The sequence below is a fragment of the Branchiostoma belcheri genome, unplaced genomic scaffold, assembly GCF_001625305.1.
Source record: "Branchiostoma belcheri isolate BF01 breed outbred unplaced genomic scaffold, Haploidv18h27 scaffold20, whole genome shotgun sequence".
Taxonomy (NCBI): domain Eukaryota; kingdom Metazoa; phylum Chordata; class Leptocardii; order Amphioxiformes; family Branchiostomatidae; genus Branchiostoma; species Branchiostoma belcheri.
In genome coordinates, this window is record NW_017803491.1 from 2,730,984 (window position 1) to 2,747,853 (window position 16,870).

At 41.1% G+C, this 16,870-nt stretch overlaps 1 protein-coding gene across 1 annotated transcript in view; it reads left to right on the forward strand.

Moving 5' to 3' along the window:
- LOC109469159 (fibrocystin-L-like) overlaps positions 1 to 16,870 on the forward strand; it is a 55,666-nt gene that overhangs the window by 24,834 nt on the left and 13,962 nt on the right. Inside the window, exons 31-58 of the mRNA XM_019767567.1 lie at positions 422 to 669; positions 1,079 to 1,264; positions 1,731 to 1,913; positions 2,473 to 2,665; positions 2,967 to 3,894; positions 4,174 to 4,262; positions 4,495 to 4,811; positions 5,227 to 5,370; positions 5,796 to 5,973; positions 6,439 to 6,595; positions 6,994 to 7,150; positions 7,766 to 7,845; positions 8,270 to 8,399; positions 8,849 to 9,000; positions 9,297 to 9,525; positions 9,979 to 10,150; positions 10,583 to 10,807; positions 11,176 to 11,566; positions 11,763 to 11,985; positions 12,520 to 12,668; positions 12,976 to 13,224; positions 13,546 to 13,629; positions 14,171 to 14,336; positions 14,749 to 15,000; positions 15,443 to 15,567; positions 15,784 to 15,910; positions 16,272 to 16,514; positions 16,665 to 16,835. Coding sequence (XP_019623126.1) covers positions 422 to 669; positions 1,079 to 1,264; positions 1,731 to 1,913; positions 2,473 to 2,665; positions 2,967 to 3,894; positions 4,174 to 4,262; positions 4,495 to 4,811; positions 5,227 to 5,370; positions 5,796 to 5,973; positions 6,439 to 6,595; positions 6,994 to 7,150; positions 7,766 to 7,845; positions 8,270 to 8,399; positions 8,849 to 9,000; positions 9,297 to 9,525; positions 9,979 to 10,150; positions 10,583 to 10,807; positions 11,176 to 11,566; positions 11,763 to 11,985; positions 12,520 to 12,668; positions 12,976 to 13,224; positions 13,546 to 13,629; positions 14,171 to 14,336; positions 14,749 to 15,000; positions 15,443 to 15,567; positions 15,784 to 15,910; positions 16,272 to 16,514; positions 16,665 to 16,835 — 5,948 coding nt within the window. The remainder of the gene's footprint in view (positions 1 to 421; positions 670 to 1,078; positions 1,265 to 1,730; positions 1,914 to 2,472; positions 2,666 to 2,966; positions 3,895 to 4,173; positions 4,263 to 4,494; positions 4,812 to 5,226; positions 5,371 to 5,795; positions 5,974 to 6,438; positions 6,596 to 6,993; positions 7,151 to 7,765; positions 7,846 to 8,269; positions 8,400 to 8,848; positions 9,001 to 9,296; positions 9,526 to 9,978; positions 10,151 to 10,582; positions 10,808 to 11,175; positions 11,567 to 11,762; positions 11,986 to 12,519; positions 12,669 to 12,975; positions 13,225 to 13,545; positions 13,630 to 14,170; positions 14,337 to 14,748; positions 15,001 to 15,442; positions 15,568 to 15,783; positions 15,911 to 16,271; positions 16,515 to 16,664; positions 16,836 to 16,870) is intronic.

Here is a 16,870-nt window from a genome sequence, read left to right on the forward strand (position 1 = left end):
CCATTTAGCACCAAGGACAGGTGTGTTTACTTGCGCGTGGAAGAAATTTAGCACCAAGGACAGGTAATTTCATTGTGTATGGATGGCATTCAGCACCAAGGACAGGTAATTTCATTGTGTATGGATGGCATTCAGCACCAAGGACAGGTTATGTGTGTGGATGGTGTTTTGTACCAGAGACAGGTATGCCTTCTTTTGTATGGATGGTGTTTAGCACCAAGGACAGGCAATTTCCTTGTGTGTGGATGGTCATCAGCACCAAGAATAGGTACACTGACTTGTGTATGGATGTTGTTCAGCACCAAGGACAGGTTTGCTTGGTAATATATAAATCAAGCCTTACTTAGGATATACTTTGGTCAGACAATGAAAGTTAACAGAATCTGCCAGCCCTTTTAACCACAATGTCTTTTTCATGCAGCACAAACAGCATTCCAGACGTGGACTACCGTCTGTCCGTCACAAACATCTATCCCGACCGCGGGTCCATCCTGGGAGGAACACGCGTCCTCATTAAGGGAGAAGGGTTCAGCGAGACCGCGGACAGTAACGTGGTGATGTTTGGTAACGTTCCCTGCGAGGTGGAGTCGGCAGATGCTACTCTCATTGCCTGTGTTACTGGGACAGCTGCACAGACATATGAAGTCACTAACGATGGGACACATCCAGGTAAAATGTTTTGAACACACTGCAGTTAGAATTTTTGGAGAGGAAATGTGTATGTGTAAGTGGGAAATATCGGGTTTGAGGATTAAAAAGAAGATTCAGCAAGACTTGACAGGAATACAAATTGATTAAACAAAATATGAAAGTTTGAAAAATGAAAGATTTTCAGCAGATCCAACATGTTCATTCCCATCCCCCTAAATTCTTCATGGTTTGCTGCTTATTAGTTTAGTTCTCAAGAAAGTTTTGATACAGTTGCAAAATGGTAGATCTAGTTACTTATCAACTGGCCATTTTTTAGAAATATACTTGATATTTTAGCAACTAGATATTAATTAATAATTATTATTATTATAGTAAAAGGCATGAAATTTCAGTTCCTTAATTTTCTTGTATTCCCATTGTTTTATAGACTATGGACAAGGGTATGCGTGGAGTGAGAGTCTGGTGATTGCCAGTGTTGGAGACAAGGTACGCTGGAAGTGGGATGCCCCAGACCTGGCTCAGGGAGTCGCCTACAGTGTCCAACAGACCGCTAGTGCCTCCAGCACAGATTATGACGGCACAGGCTTCTTTAGTGGTCCCAGGATTCCCAAAGGTTAGTGCATATTGTTAACTTCTTTGTATCTCTCATTCTACTTAATATTATTATATATAAGGCTTTTATCAGCTGAGTTTGCTTGAGAAAGAATTCAGGATGCTGAGAACTTATGCATTGCTACAATCATTCAGGTTGTCTGTCAAAAGATTGAATTAATTTCAAGTAGATATTTTTATATTGTGTATATTGTAAGCCAGAATTGTTGATGGAGCAATTGTAGATATGGTTGGAAGGCATAGGAAAGGCATTGGAAAGCAAGTCATTCATTTTTCAATAGAACATTCAACACTTATATAACAGACTGGTCATGAAATGCCTTTTAAAACCTGATTGTCACTACAGAAACCCTGATTTGTAGAAATGTATAATTGTTACTTGTTTAGTCTATTTGAATTATATTTAAGGTATTTATTTGTACCTGAATTTTAGAAAGTCAACTCTTTTTCCTTTTGTATCTCTGCAGGTGTGTTTGAGCATACCTTCACCACACCAGGCCAGTACTTCTACAGTACTGCAGCTGTGGACTCCAGTGGAAGGATCTTCATGAAGGGGTCTGTGAAAGTCCTGTCTCTGGAGGAACAGAACCGGGAGGAAAACCTCAAACTGACAGTCGCAGGCTTTGAGGCCAACTATGATGTCGATTCAGGTATAATTTCTGTTCTTTCCTATACTGGTTATATCACGTGATTACCCCATCAAGTCACGTGACAAGAGAACTCCAAGACGAGATCTTAATCGGGTTGATGAAGAGACAGAGTAACGTCTCGAAAGCTCCCCAGCATAGCTGAACTTTTGTTGTGTGTATTCGTATAAATATTTTGTCAAAAGTATGGTTATGTATTAATTTTTTTTCTATGAATGCCACATTTCAAGATTCTAGACAGTACAAAATGTTAAAACCTGTTAAGCTAACTCAAAATGTAAATGTGTTTTATCGGCTCAGATTAGGTAGTCAATGGTTTAGCTGCATTATTTTGGAACTCGAGAAAACATTGGGAGCACTGCATCTACAATGTACAGAGGAGGATGTCATGTTTGAATGTGCAAAGTCATATAGTATGTTAAACAAAGAAACTAACAACAAAGTCATATATCTGGAACTTAGTTTTCAAACATTATCATTATGTATAATTCAAGAGATATTTCACCTCTCTTCACTGTTTTGCTGTATGGTGATGTTTATTTTTATTGTTCCCATGAATTAGTTGCTGCAGATCCCACTGACACACGTTCGTGTCCTGGAAGCGTTAGAAGCATCTCTGGCTGCACGGACGCTGCTCCCACATCCAACTCCTCCGCTGACGGTTTCCCCTTCGACTTCTGGAGCTGTGTCACTCCCAAGATCACCTCCATCAGTCGAAGCAACGGAACTGTGCGTGATACCATCACCATCAGAGGGTGAGTTTTCTATCAGTTGATGTTTCTTTCTGTTCTTCAAATGATCATGTCTCCCATTATAGAGATTATTCAAGTTAAAGTAGGACGGTATCAATCATAAATAGATAGTGTGATCTGCTCTGCCAAAATTCATAGAATATGTAGAGGTAGGGTCATTTGGGTAGTTACATTAATGGCTTTAGATAGCCGATAGATTAGTTAGCCAATAGAGTAATTAGCATTCAGTGATTATGATAAGTTACGTACAATGCCAACAGATCCTAAATATATGTTAATCATGTATTGTTTTATTCAAATTCAGGTCTGGATTTGGGACTAACACTTGTGAGAACGAGGTGACCATCGGTGGATACACAGCTGACTGCACACGTGGCGAAGACGACCTCTTCTGTAAAGCTAACCCACACGATAGCGACATGGACGACCCCATGCCGATCGGCACCTACCTTCCTATTGCTTTGTCTGTCACCAACGGCGGGCATGCCCTGACAGAAATTACGCGAACCCAGGACCGCAGTTTCGTTCTGCTTTCAAACATTGACAGTGTGACTCCCGCCCTGGGCTCCCTGGCAGGTGGAACTCGGGTGGTCATCACAGGAAACGGATTCTCATCTTCCATGCAGGTCACGGTAACAGACCAGGCGTGTAACATCGTCAGCGTCACATACACCAAGATCGTGTGCAAGACAAGCGCACACCAGTCTCGCAAGCGCTCTACCAGCCAGAACGTTGCAGGCCAGGTTACCGTCAGCCAGTCTATCAACGGTGTGACCATGCAGGTGGCATGTACGTCAAACTGCGGGTACACATACGCCGTCAGTGCAACCCCGACAGTTACTGCAGTGGAGCCAACTCAAGTGTCAGGTGCGGTAAATGAGCTACGCATCAATGGAACATTGTTCGGTACAGAAGCGTCCAACGTTACCATCTCGGTTGGCAGCGAAGAATGTGTCATCACCCACATCGAAGACGATTTCATCCTGTGCGACCTCGCAGCAGTCCAAGTCGGTAACAACGCGTTTGAGCTTCACATCGACGGGAAAGGAAACGCTGATTCGTCCGTGTCGACGATCGAAAGCTTGGCAGTAATTGACAGCTTCACCCCCACCAATGGCAGCACCCAGGGTGGGATGACTCTCACCATAACCGGAAATGGATTTGTCGATGGCGACACAACGATCATGTTTGGGTCATTAGTCTGCCCAATCACTGAAATATCACTACTCCAGGTGATTGTCCACCCTTTTATCTTCACACAGTGAACCATGTCTATGGATGAACTGAGTTGGGGTTACACTGGCTATATAATACACACTGATAAAATGTATTTGTCAGGAAAGTCAGGCTTATTCCAATAGATGGACATCAGAAAAGGAGAATTGTGCAATACTTTTATTATAATAAAAGTACATGTACTCATGAAATGCCAATGATAATGAATAAGCCATAGTGGTAAAAGCTACATAATTGTAGTATTTATGATAATGATTTTTTCCTGCTGATTTCAGGTGAAGTGCACAGTCCCTGCACATGCTGAAGGACTAGAAAATGTTGTGACGACTTCCAACGATGTGCAGTACCCAGTCAAGCAGTTTGAGTAAGTAGAAGACATCTTTAAGACATCTTTCTTCCTTTAATCTAGTAACCCACAACATTTTCAAAGGCAAAATATCTAAAGGTATGATTTCAAAACCTATGACATACAAACTAGAATGCCTTGGTTTACAATGTAATTGTAGTATACAGTAAAGTAGTCAATGATGTACATGTATCTTACACCATGCACTGTACTTGCCTTTCACTTAGTACATATTATTGTTGAACTACAGGTATCTTGAAGACCAAACTCCAGTGGTGGATTCCATAGACACAGCAGTTGGAAGTACAGGGGACGCCATAACCCTCACAGGCAGCAAGTTTGGCACAGACCAAGGGGACATCGTCGTCACCATTGACAACGCTGGATGCGGTGTGACCTCGCTCTCCGACACGGAGATCCAGTGTTCGGTGGGCTCTCACTCTGCCGGGGAGTTTCCTGTCGTGGTCCGCAGTGAGTCGAGAGGTTACGCCATCTCAAACGTCAACTTCACGTACCAGCTGAGGGTGGATTCTGCCTCCCCAACTGAAGGTCTGATCACTTATATAGGTTTTCAGAACTATCATGGAATTGAAAATTGTAAATGTTGTTGACTTCATAATTGTTGAGATCATTTCAGATTGCAGGACTGGTATAACATACAGATTATGTCTATTAAACAAAGACTTACCAAGCAGAACATTTGTTATATCTTAGTAGATGGATATTTCTGAAGGTTATACAGTACTGTAATTTTCAACACACTTTTTTAATGACAGCATACATCTAGTTCACTGAAGTTGGATAGTTGAAAATTTGAAACATCCAATATTTGAGTTGGAAATTGCAGCTCAACATCAAATCAGAATGATTTCTACCAAGTTATGTCAGATAAACTTTCATGATATCTTGTCTTTGTGCTTTGTTGGCTCCAAAATGGAGGATTGACTGCTAAACTTTCTCTGTTTTGTTCTGTATCAGGAAGTTTTTGGAGGAGGACAACCCCTGACTGTGACTGGAGCAGGCTTTGACCCACAGCTGACCGTGGTGACAGTCTGTGACAGGGCGTGTGTGCTGATAGGACAGCCTGACCCCAGCAGTCTCACATGCGAGGTTCCTGCCAACCCTGGTAAGACAACAACATCTGGTCTTAACTTCACATCTTATACAGCAAGGACACATCTGTTCCCCAAGCAAGATCAGCTTTCCAAACTCTTTATACATTTTAGTGTAATGACTTGAAAAGTACATGTATTGCAACATCATAATAATTCATGGCGACATACATGTAATATATCAGGCAAACATAAAAAGCTCAATGATAGAAAAATCTGAAAGTTTACAGTCATTTTGCACGAATAATGATTTAGAGTTAGAATTTTCAAGATTACTTTTATTTATACTGAATACTTAACCAAAATGGGACGTATTAAACCCAGTAAATGTACACTGTACATGTACGTTATTTGCAATGAATACAGGCACATACATCCTTGATTTCAGAACATGTAGTGTTTGTGATATTTATTCTGTGCTATTACCTTGTTTTTGTAGATTCCTCATCAGGTGATGAGGCCTGTTCCGTGGAGGTGAGTGTGAACAGTGAGTCAGACAGCAGAGCCAGTGCCTTCACCTACAGGGCCAACCTTTCCCCGAGGGTAACCAACGTTTCCCCATCAAGGGGAGGAACTGCAGGGGGGACGACTGTCACCATCAGGGGGACTGGCTTCAGGTAGGCTCAAATTATTATTTCTGTGGACAGAAGTATTGGTGGCTGAACTGTTTGATTGTTTTGTATCCAAGTTGCAAGGATTGAATGGAGGGTGGGAGGAGGGTTTGACAGTTGAATGATATGGCATGTTTGGTATGAGGAGGAATTCATGGTATAGTACATGACTAGATTAAAATTCCCCCACAGTTCCAATACATTTTACATATTCCCAAAACTCTCCCAGGAAGTCTAAAATCTCAGATTGCTTGTTAGATTTTATCTGATTTTGGAATGCATTCAATTTGGAAATTTCAAGAATAAACCTCCTTGGTTTGCAAAATGTTGTAGATGTACACACTACATATACTTTGTCCAAGATTTTCAATCTTCAAATTCTTTTCATTTCTTGAAAGTACAAAGTATTCCAGGCTTGTGTCTCTTGTATTGTATCAGAATAATCATTGATATCTTTCTGTGAACCACCAGCACGACCTCAGGTCAGAATGTGGTGACCATTGCGGGGAGTGCCTGCATCATCCAATCAGAGTCTGCCACTGAGATCGTGTGTGTGACAGAAGCTCACAACGGAACTGCCAAGTCCAAGGTCAGGGTGGAGGTCGGCGATCAGGGCGTGGCCCTGCAGGTAAGATCACAAGAGATGTCTTTAATTTCTGGGCTGTAAGTCTTGAAATGGTTTTGAAATGTTTCTATAGGTGTTAATGTCATAGTTTCCAATGAAAAGATGTGTTTATATTGCATTCCGACAGTACTGAATCAATTTAACTGTGAATGGAAAACACTGCCTAGATTACCTTTCCTATCCTATCACAATTTATTAAGTTCTTGCAAAAATATTGTATTTACAGTGGCCTATTTGCAATATTGCAGCTCACTGCTTACAACTTTGATTTCCAGAAAATTCTAAGATTTGTATCTAGTTTTTATAATCCTGAAAAGTCCAATGTTAATTACAGTTCCCTGCCGAGTATTTTTTAAAACTGGACAACAATCTAACGTATCCCACACTCTTTCCACATGTAGACTAATGCTGATTTCTGGTACATCGATGTCTGGTCGTCTCCATACACGTGGGGAGGGGGGCCTCTGCCAGAAGCGGGTGACCTTGTTGCTGTGCCAAAGGGCATGACCCTTCTCCTGGACGTCACCACTCCTCTACTCAAGGTCCTGCTGATTGAAGGTATGATAATGTGTTCTTTTGTCTTTGGTAATGAAATATGCTGATACAGATGGTATGATGGGCCAAGGACATGCCTATCTGTACCATAGTTCAGCACTAAAGACAGGTGTTTTTGTACCATAGTTAGTTTATGGATGGTGTTCAGCACCAGGGACAGGTAAGTTTGTACCATAGTTAGTGACTAGTGTTCAGCACTAAAGACAGGACTGTCTGTACCATAGTTAATGGATGGTGTTCAGCACCAAGGACAGGTATATCTACCGTAGTTATTTTATGGATGGTGTTCAGCACCAAGGACAGGTATGTCGGTGCCATAATTAATGGCTAGTGTTCAGCACTAAAGACAGGACTGTCTGTACCATAGTTAATGTATGGTTTTCAGCACTAAGGACAGGTCTGTCTGTACCATTGTTAACGGATGGCATTCAGCACCAAGGACATGTACCATAAGTGCATAGAACTTTCTTATTTTAAGAGTATAGAAGAATGATTTGAATAAAACGAAGCCATGAAGAGCAGTCTGCTGTACATGTACATGCAGTAGTTAACATGGATGAGAACAACTTTAACTCATAGACTATGTTAAGTATCAACCATATCTCATGTTACATGTAGGTGGCGAGCTGATCTTTGATGAGAAGGATGTTGAACTGAAGGCAGAGAACATCCTCATCACAGGTGGTGGACTTCTCCAGGTGAGTCTTACCACTGGATGGATTTTAAAACATGTGACCAAACTAGATTTTTGAAACTTTGACAGTCTCCTTTTTTTGAGTCTGACAGACAGCAATTTAGTCTCACTTTTGAGGAAAAACTTTTTTGCCTTTGAAGCCAAACACCTTGGTAATCAGGTTGCTAAAGGAGGTTGTGCTACAGTAACTGTAACTCTTGAAAGGTTCACTGTGATTTTATTTTCGCAGTGACCTCTCCACTCCAAATCATTGTGGAGACAAATTTTACATTATACTGTACTGAAGAATTATTCTAACTGCAAACTTGAAAAAAAATGCAAAAATCTCCTTTCCATTCCTAACACATTAATTCCCAGCAAAAACAAATTAACTTACAGTACCTAAATAGTATACATGCAACACGAATCAACCCCTTTTGTTTCTGTAGGTTGGGACAGAGGAGGAACCATTCCAGCACAAGGGTATCATCACACTGTTTGGCCACGTCAGGTCTACTGAACTGCCTCTGTACGGAGCCAAGACACTGGCTGTGAGGGAAGGGAGGCTTGAACTGCATGGTATGCAGATATACTGAATGTTGTTTGTGCTTCATTTTGGTCTAGCCATTGAGTGTAAGCCTTGACAGATTCGGAATCTATTACCATAATATTGAATCTCCCATGCTACATGATTTGTTTTAACCATCTCCCTGCTGTCTGACCTCATGACAAAATATACAAATTTGCTGCCAAATGGTTACGCTTACATGCTGAATGTTAACTTTCTTTGCATGGCTGAATCTCTCTGCAGCTGCCACAAGAAATTATAATAACCATAATCTTGTCTTCCTGAGGCTGGAATATAATACAATTTTTGTAATCACAAACTACTTAATTAAGACAACAATTAATTCATACTCATAGGTTTCATGTTTTGTTAAACTCAACAAGGAAAGCCATTAGTAGAAAGTAAGATAAATGAGTGAATCGTGGCTGTGACTGTAGTTGTTTGAATGTCCTTTGCGCAGGTCGGCCTACCCCCGTCACCTGGTCGCGACTGTCAGAAACAGCTGCTGCAGGTGCTACGACCTTGACACTGAAGGACGGTGTCAACTGGAATGTTGGGGACAGCATTGTTATTGCCACAACTGGAGATCGGCACAGCCAGGGGCAAAATGAGGTCAGCCATCCAACAGTTCTTTCACCACAGACGTTTGGATTTTTTCAAAATATGATGATACAATAACCGAATAGTATAATTATGATTGAACCAGCTTATTTTCAATGATATAACCCAGTCGTTATTAATATTATCTCATGATAGAAATGGTTTGATTCTAGATTAGCTGTAAATCCATGAATTTATAAGATACGTAATAAAATTTGGAGAAAGTAGGAATAATTAGAAGTTATTTTAAGCCCTGCATCTGCAAGTATGAAATCAAAGAATTTCCCTTTTCTTACTGTTCAAATCAGAAACGGGAGATCCGGGCTATTTCTGAGGACGGCAGAACGCTGACTCTGACTGAAGCCGTGGAATACGAACACTTGGCGGCCACGTCCACGTTTACCGCCGGCGGAGAGAGCGTCACTGTAAGCTACGGGGCAGAGGTCGGCCTTCTGACTCACAACGTTGTCGTCAGAGGGAACAATAACGAAGACTGGAACACTGAGATCGAAGCCTGTGAGGCAGGGTTTGACACAGGTGAGTCTGATGTACAAAAGTCATGTATTACTGTAATAGAGAAATAGTGTGTCATCTTGAATGTGTGTCATCTTCCACATTCTCAAAAAACAAGTCCGATGAGAATAGTTAAGATTTAAGCATTTGGGCCAGTTTTAGCCAATTTTATGTTATGTAATTTTCCTGTATTGTTTTGGTCCTATTACATGCAACTAAACAGTATTGTATATTTTATTGTATGCCAAAAATCTCTTTATCTTATCTCTGTAGGAGAAGAACTCAAAGCACATTTTTAGATCCCACAGTTCAAACTACTACTGTACAATAAACTGTAGATGCTGCAGTCAGTGGAGAGTTCACTGTCAAAGCAACAAGCATAAAACCACTGCAAACATTTGAGTATTTACAGTATAATCATAATGATTGTAACAGTTATAGGTTCTGAAGCTTTTGGTCTTTTTTTCCCAATTTCAGGGGAGTTCACGACACAGACCTGCTTCCAGGGTCGGTTTGGTGATGACATCGGGTCGGACATGTTTGGTGCGCAGGTGATGTTCCACGGACCCCGTAAGGATGAAGATCTGGTGGCGGGACATCTTTCCTACGTGGAGTTTACCAACTCTGGACAGGCCTTCAGGCTGGGAAGGTAAGAAATATTCTATTTCACCAATACCATGTTTAACTTAGTAGTTGTAGTACGATATGCATCCACATCAATGCATTTATGTAAGAAATTTGATATTCCACAAATACATAGCAGCAATCAGTACCATGGACAGATCATGTTATGCTATACCAGACTGAGTATAGGGACCCAGCGTTCCCTTCTTAAGCAAGTCATGAGGAGAATTCTCAATACTGTACAAATATTATATGGTAAGAAAGAAGCTGGTACATTATATAAGATCATTGTGTTTTTAGCCAATTTCAGCCATTGGCAGGCTAGTTTCACAGCCAACAATGAGGTCTTGATATTTTGGTGTTATTCTGTATGTTGTTATTCAGCTCTCTCAATGTGGCTTTAACATGCCAAAAGTTGTTCATACCGGCAGTCATTATTCCGTACCGATCTGTGCAGGTATGCCATCCATTGGCACATCAACGGCGTCATGAGAGGCAGTTACGTCCGCGGCTGCTCCATCCACAAGAGCTTCAACCGCGCCGTGAACATCCACGACACTCACGAGATGCTGATCGAACACAACGTCTTCTACAACATCATGGGAGGCGCCATGTTCCTGGAGGATGGGGTGGAGACTGGAAACATCTTCCAGTATAACCTTGGAGTCATGGTCATATCAAGGTAATATAAACAAGTAAATTGCATTACACAGAAGTTTATGAATGTAAGCAGCAAATATGAATTTAAACCAAGAACATGATTTCACCTAAGATGATTACTTTTGTCTACTTAGTACATGTATGTCATACATGTATGTCCTGACACAATTTCCATATATCCAGGCTGATATCTAATACATTTGTAGCATACATGTATATACTGCTCTATGATACTGTTAGCTTTCTGTCTGTCTATCTAAATCTTGCTTTAATTTGTTACTTCTATTTTGCAATATTTCTGTAAGTTACAATAGTGTGATTACTTGTCTTATATGTCTGCCGGATTACTAACTTCTCAACTGTTAAGCCAAACTGATTTTGTTTCCTCAGTACAAGTTTGCTGAATGATGACATCACCCCTGCTGCGTACTGGGTGACCAATCCCAACAACACACACATTCACAACGTCGCGGCGGGAGGCACGCATTTCGGCTTCTGGTACCGCATGCACCCCCACCCCGACGGACCGTCCTTCGACTCCAACATCTTCCCCGACCACGTGCCGCTGGGAGAGTTCTACAACAACACCGTCCACTCCCAGGGCTGGTTTGGCATTTGGATCTTTGAGGATTACTTCCCGACCACGGACGGGACGCCTGCGGGAGACCCGCTGCCTGCAGACTTCCGCGGGCTGACCGCCTGGAACAACGAGAAGGGAGCAGAGTGGGTCCACTGTGGCGCCATCCGCTTCTCGGACTCCATCATATTCAACAATGAAAAGGTAAGTTTTCAGATGCATTGTCTAGCCATGCAACTACTGGTCTGACCCATTTGTTCCTAATAAGATAGAACTCAAACCCATATACATGAATAGGAGGAACATCTTCCACTGCTGGTTGGAAGCAAATTAAAGGATTCCATCATTGTTGAGGTGAAAACCTAGAGCAATACTAACTGTGCAACTGTCATTCCTTCAGGCTGGATTTGAAGCCAAATTCCTCTTAAACGTGGCATGGGGGGACGCCATGTATAGAAATTCCTGGATCGTCGGACGTGCGGACGAACTTGCGTCATCGAACACCTACTGCACCAAGAAGGGCATCATCCTACCGTACGGACATCGCTTGACCGTCAGTGGACTCAAGTTTGTCAACTTTGACCAGCCTTCATGTGTGGCCATTGCCATCACAACAATTGATGGTACGTACAAAACATTTTGCTGCAAAAGTTATAAAATGATCACAAGTTCTGCTGGTGATTCATTCTGTTGTTTAACAGCTTTATTTCTAGTTCTTATAAGTTTAATGATTAGGTGTGCAGTTACATACATATGTGTGTTGACTGCAATGTCAGTGATAAATTAACTATAATTACTGCAAAAATAGCTTGCTGTAAAAATTATAGATAATCACAAGTTCTGCTATACATATTGTTGTTTAACACTTTATTTTTAGTCGTTGTACAGAACTCTTATAAGTTTATAGGTGTGCAGTTACATATATTATGTGTTGACTGCAATGTCAGTGATAAATTTACTATTGCAAAAAAATACAGTTCTTTTGGAAAGCAATGAAGTCCTGATTGGTGGAAGTCAATTTTTTTTTTTTTTAAACCGAATTTAACGTCATTTTTTCCCAACCGGGGGTTAGACGTGCTTGCACCATGTACAAGTCTTTTTTTGAAGCAAGATTTTTACGGCTGGATGCTCTTCCTAACACTATATTGTAACTACAGGTACTTGCGGGGATTGGTGCGGTGGTTTCACCTACAAGTTTGACAACACTCTGTGGAACAACTCTCCAAGTAAAGGAGCATTCCGCTGGGTCCATCATGGAGTGTACTATGACACAGACGGTACCCTTACCGGCACTGCTAATTCAAAGGTATGTGATTTTTCACTGGGGAAAAGGTATAATCATTCATTTGTACGAACCTCATTGTACTATGTAGTGTGAAAGTATGTTATCCACATTATTATGTACTGAATGACAAACTTGCCCTTGTAGCAGTTCTATGTTACTTTTCATAGTACATTTTGTACTTTACCACCACTAAATGTGGCTGTTGTAAATTTTATGCAGATGAGGATAATAATGATACAAACGCATGTTTATGGTTTGACTTCAACCAACACGACATAGTTGAACTGTCAATTATAATAAGAATTTTTAATGTATGTTTCTGTGCCAGATTGTTCCCACCAATGATGCCCTGCCACCTGAATGCACCGCTAGTGCAGAGTTTAGCACCAGGCCCAGCAGCCACCCTGCTAGTATCTGTCCCGCCGGGGTCGACTTCGTAAGATTTGCCTGGAAGGACGCTTCCCCATCCAGCCTGGAGGGCAAAGATGTGGCCTTCACCAGCCCGTGGGGGACAGTTCTCAGCTACTTCATAGACAAGAGGATGACACATAAGCCAGGCTGGATGGCCCTTCTGCAGGTAACATCTAATTCTCATAAATAAAATAGTTCAATTCATGGCAATTTCTCATTGACAAGTGATACCAGTAATTAGCGAAGGAGCTACAGCTCATAATTTTTCCAGTTTCTGTCCATTTGATAGATTATCTTTGCTACTTATATGCTGTGTGATTTTATATTGACTCTCAATAGTCCAGTACCAATAACAGAGTGTCGTAAGTTTACATTCTTAAAGTTGCAAAGGTTAACATTTTTGTGCTGTCCTCTTCCCATCCAAGTGCGTGCTGAATTAGTTCCATACATATTGCTTTACAGATGTTTTTGTTTCCTTTATTTACAGTTGGGAACTTCACACAAAAAGGAGTATGTGGACGCTGAACACCTCACCAACATCTCGTACACGGGAGCTTTCAGTGAATTTGCAGTAAGGATTAAAATTACTTATTACTGAGTATTGTCTCATTTTATACATGTACATTGGCTCCCACACATACTGATTCTTAATAAAGTCACTTGTTCAAGTCTCAAATCACAAATTCCTCAGAAACAGGAAAACTACTAACTGGAGTGCAGAAATTTCTGTTATATGACAGTTAGTAAAAGTAATGAATAAACATTGGGCATTGTCTCCTCTACAAGACTTTTGTTTTTAGCCTTCAAGACTTTTGTTTTTCATAATCACAAATATCCCCAAACCAAACCAATTCAATTTGTAAAAGCTGCAAAGTTAACCTTTAACAATTGGAATGACAGTAACCTGTCGTGGGTAGCTTGACATATACCTTTTCTGTCTTCTTTCCTTTGTCTAAGTATGTCTTACATGTAGTAACGTCCAAAAACAAAAAGAAAATAGTTAAGAAAACTCTTGTCTCTCCTGTCTAAGTTTTCCTTCTTGTTTGATTTTGTTACACCCCAATTAAAAACGGGATATGGACACCCTCATGCCTCTTTTTCCTTTGTTTCAGAATGACCAGTGGATCAACATCTATCACAACTTCACCCAGAAGCCCGACCGGTTCCAGGTGATCCCGGGTGTGATGAAGAACGCGTCCAGCCGGCCCGTGTCGTATGAAGATAACGACAACGGAGACTGGTACTTCGACACCAACATCAGGAGATTCACCTACATCCGTTAGTCTCATCCATTTGTTTTTAATTACGGACAAGAAACTTTTTCTTCAAACTTTTATGTAGAAAATCATGTCAAATGTAAGTCTGCTAACCAACCTTAAGGTATTGCTCAAAAGTGGGGTAGGATTTTCTATTGCTCTGAAGAGTCCAATGCTGTAACAGTTATTGTTATAAAACATATCAAAACCCTTCCCATTAAAAGATGCATAAAACAAGAAATATAGGAATTCTATGGAAGCAGTGCAGCATTTATTAAATCTAAGACTTTTGGACATTACAAAATAATATTTCATGAATAGTATTTTTGATATGTGCATGTATTAGTTTCTTTATAGTTATCTTCATAAAAAAGATTGTACTTGCTACGAATGTGCATTGTCATTAAGTCTCTTAAAATCATGACGTCCTACAGTGTCCGGCAAGGATTCAGCTGACCCTGCAGTGACCAGGCCTGTCCAGCTGCGTGTGTACCGCTGCTACTACGCTCAGTGTATCCCCCCGCCTGACCCCAACACCCTCCCCCCAGCCCGCGAGAGGCCCGAGGAGTTTGACCTCTGGTCCGACCCCGAGTCGTGGCAAGGAACCGAGGAGGGGTGGGGCGGTAACTATGGCAACGGAGCCTACGGACTTCCTCAGGACGGAGATGATGTGAAGATTCCAGGAGGTGAGCGTTGTTTGTTCTTACTTGGGCAAAGTCAAGGCCAAATATTCTGATGTTATGTCAGTACACCAGATGTTATGTTATATTATAATACTAATTATCTTATGATTTCCTGCGGCTTGTCAAATTACTGTTGTCAAGTTATCTGTGTGTTTTTTTTGTACATGCTATTTGAGTCATTTCCTATGTAATATTATATGTAAACCACTTAATGGCTTTGGCTATTGGGGAGAAGAATCAGAGTGAGATCGTAAAAGATAAGTCTTTTGGATTCCAGATTAAAGAGGGAAATGACTAAAATATTTCTATGATCATAGCAATTTCTAAGAAGATTAGATCACATCACAGTTTGAAGTCAATTGAAAAGATTTTTTACTAAACAGGACTGTTAATTGAATTTTGTCATAACCTTCATGTGATTTTGTCATACATTCTAAACTTTAAGGTAAATGGATGGTCGCTGACACCGCACTACCCGTCATGCACAAGCTCTTCATCTACGGAGTTCTGGAATTTGACGACGGCCCAGACAAAGACCTCACTCTTACAGCTACCTACATCATTGTGCAGGTAAGAATGATCAATCTGCAACACATGGCGTGGCCTTCTATACTTTTAGTTGCCTTAATATTTTTATTGTCCCTGCAATACAGTCAATACCCTTTAGTACATGACGTAGATTTGTTACATTGTTGAACAACCCAATAATTCAAGCAATTACCATTCCGTGACAAACTTTGAGTCAGTACTTTTGATTTTTACAATATTTCCATATTTGTTTTCTAGGGAGGGCGGTTGATCATTGGCTGGGAAGACAACCCGTACCAGGGCCAGGCTAAGATCATCCTGCAGGGAAATCACCTGACTCCGGACTACCCCTTCCCAAGTGTCAACGCAGGCTCCAAAGTTCTGGGTAAGTCATTGTCTATTTTTAAGCTGCTGTGTTATACTTAGGAGGGTCATATCAGCTTGACAGATACAGATACATTGGCTTCCACACATTCTATTCTTAAAGTAACTTTTAAAAGTCTTATAAGACCTTTGATCACAAATTCCTTAAAAACAGGAAAAATACACAACTCCAATTGCAGACAATTCTATACCTGACAGTTAGTAAAACTAAACATTCAGCATTGTCTCTCCTGCAGTCTTCAAACATTACAAATTTCATGGATGAAGAAATTCAATATGGAATTTGGTAAATAGTATAGTGTGTGATGGTAATTATAATGTGTGATGTTACAGTTACTGTATCACTTTGTTTCTCTATCCAGCCTGCTTCGGTGGCTGTGACCTGCACGGGAAGAACAGGAACTATCCCTTCACCAAATTGGCGCAAGATGTCGAAGTCGGAGCCACCCAGCTGGTGGTGAGGGACCCGGTGGACTGGGTGGTCGGGGACGAGATTATGGTAACAACCACTACTTTCGACCCCTGGCAGACAGAGACCTTCAAGATACGGGCCATCTCTGACAAGACTATAACTCTGAATGCTTCAGTGGCATTCCATCATTTAGGTAAGTACATTTTATGTCATCGACCTGAGTTTGACCAGAAATCCTGTGAGTGTGACTTAAAATGAATCATGTATACTAGTCAAGTTTGCATCGATCATATCACAAATAGAAGAGTGAAGTTCCAAAAATGCTGTAATTTCTTTTTTCCAGGTTCAACCTACACCTTGGAGGATGAATCGACCTACACCATGGCAGCGGAGGTCGGCCTGCTAACCAGGAATGTCAAGGTCATCGGAGACGACTACGGAAAACTCTTCAAGGAGTCGTTTGGTGCCAGGGTGATGATCAGCAAGTTTGCCACTGAAGAAAGGGAATATATAGGCAAGTGTCATTTCAGTGTGAAGACTGGTTGCACA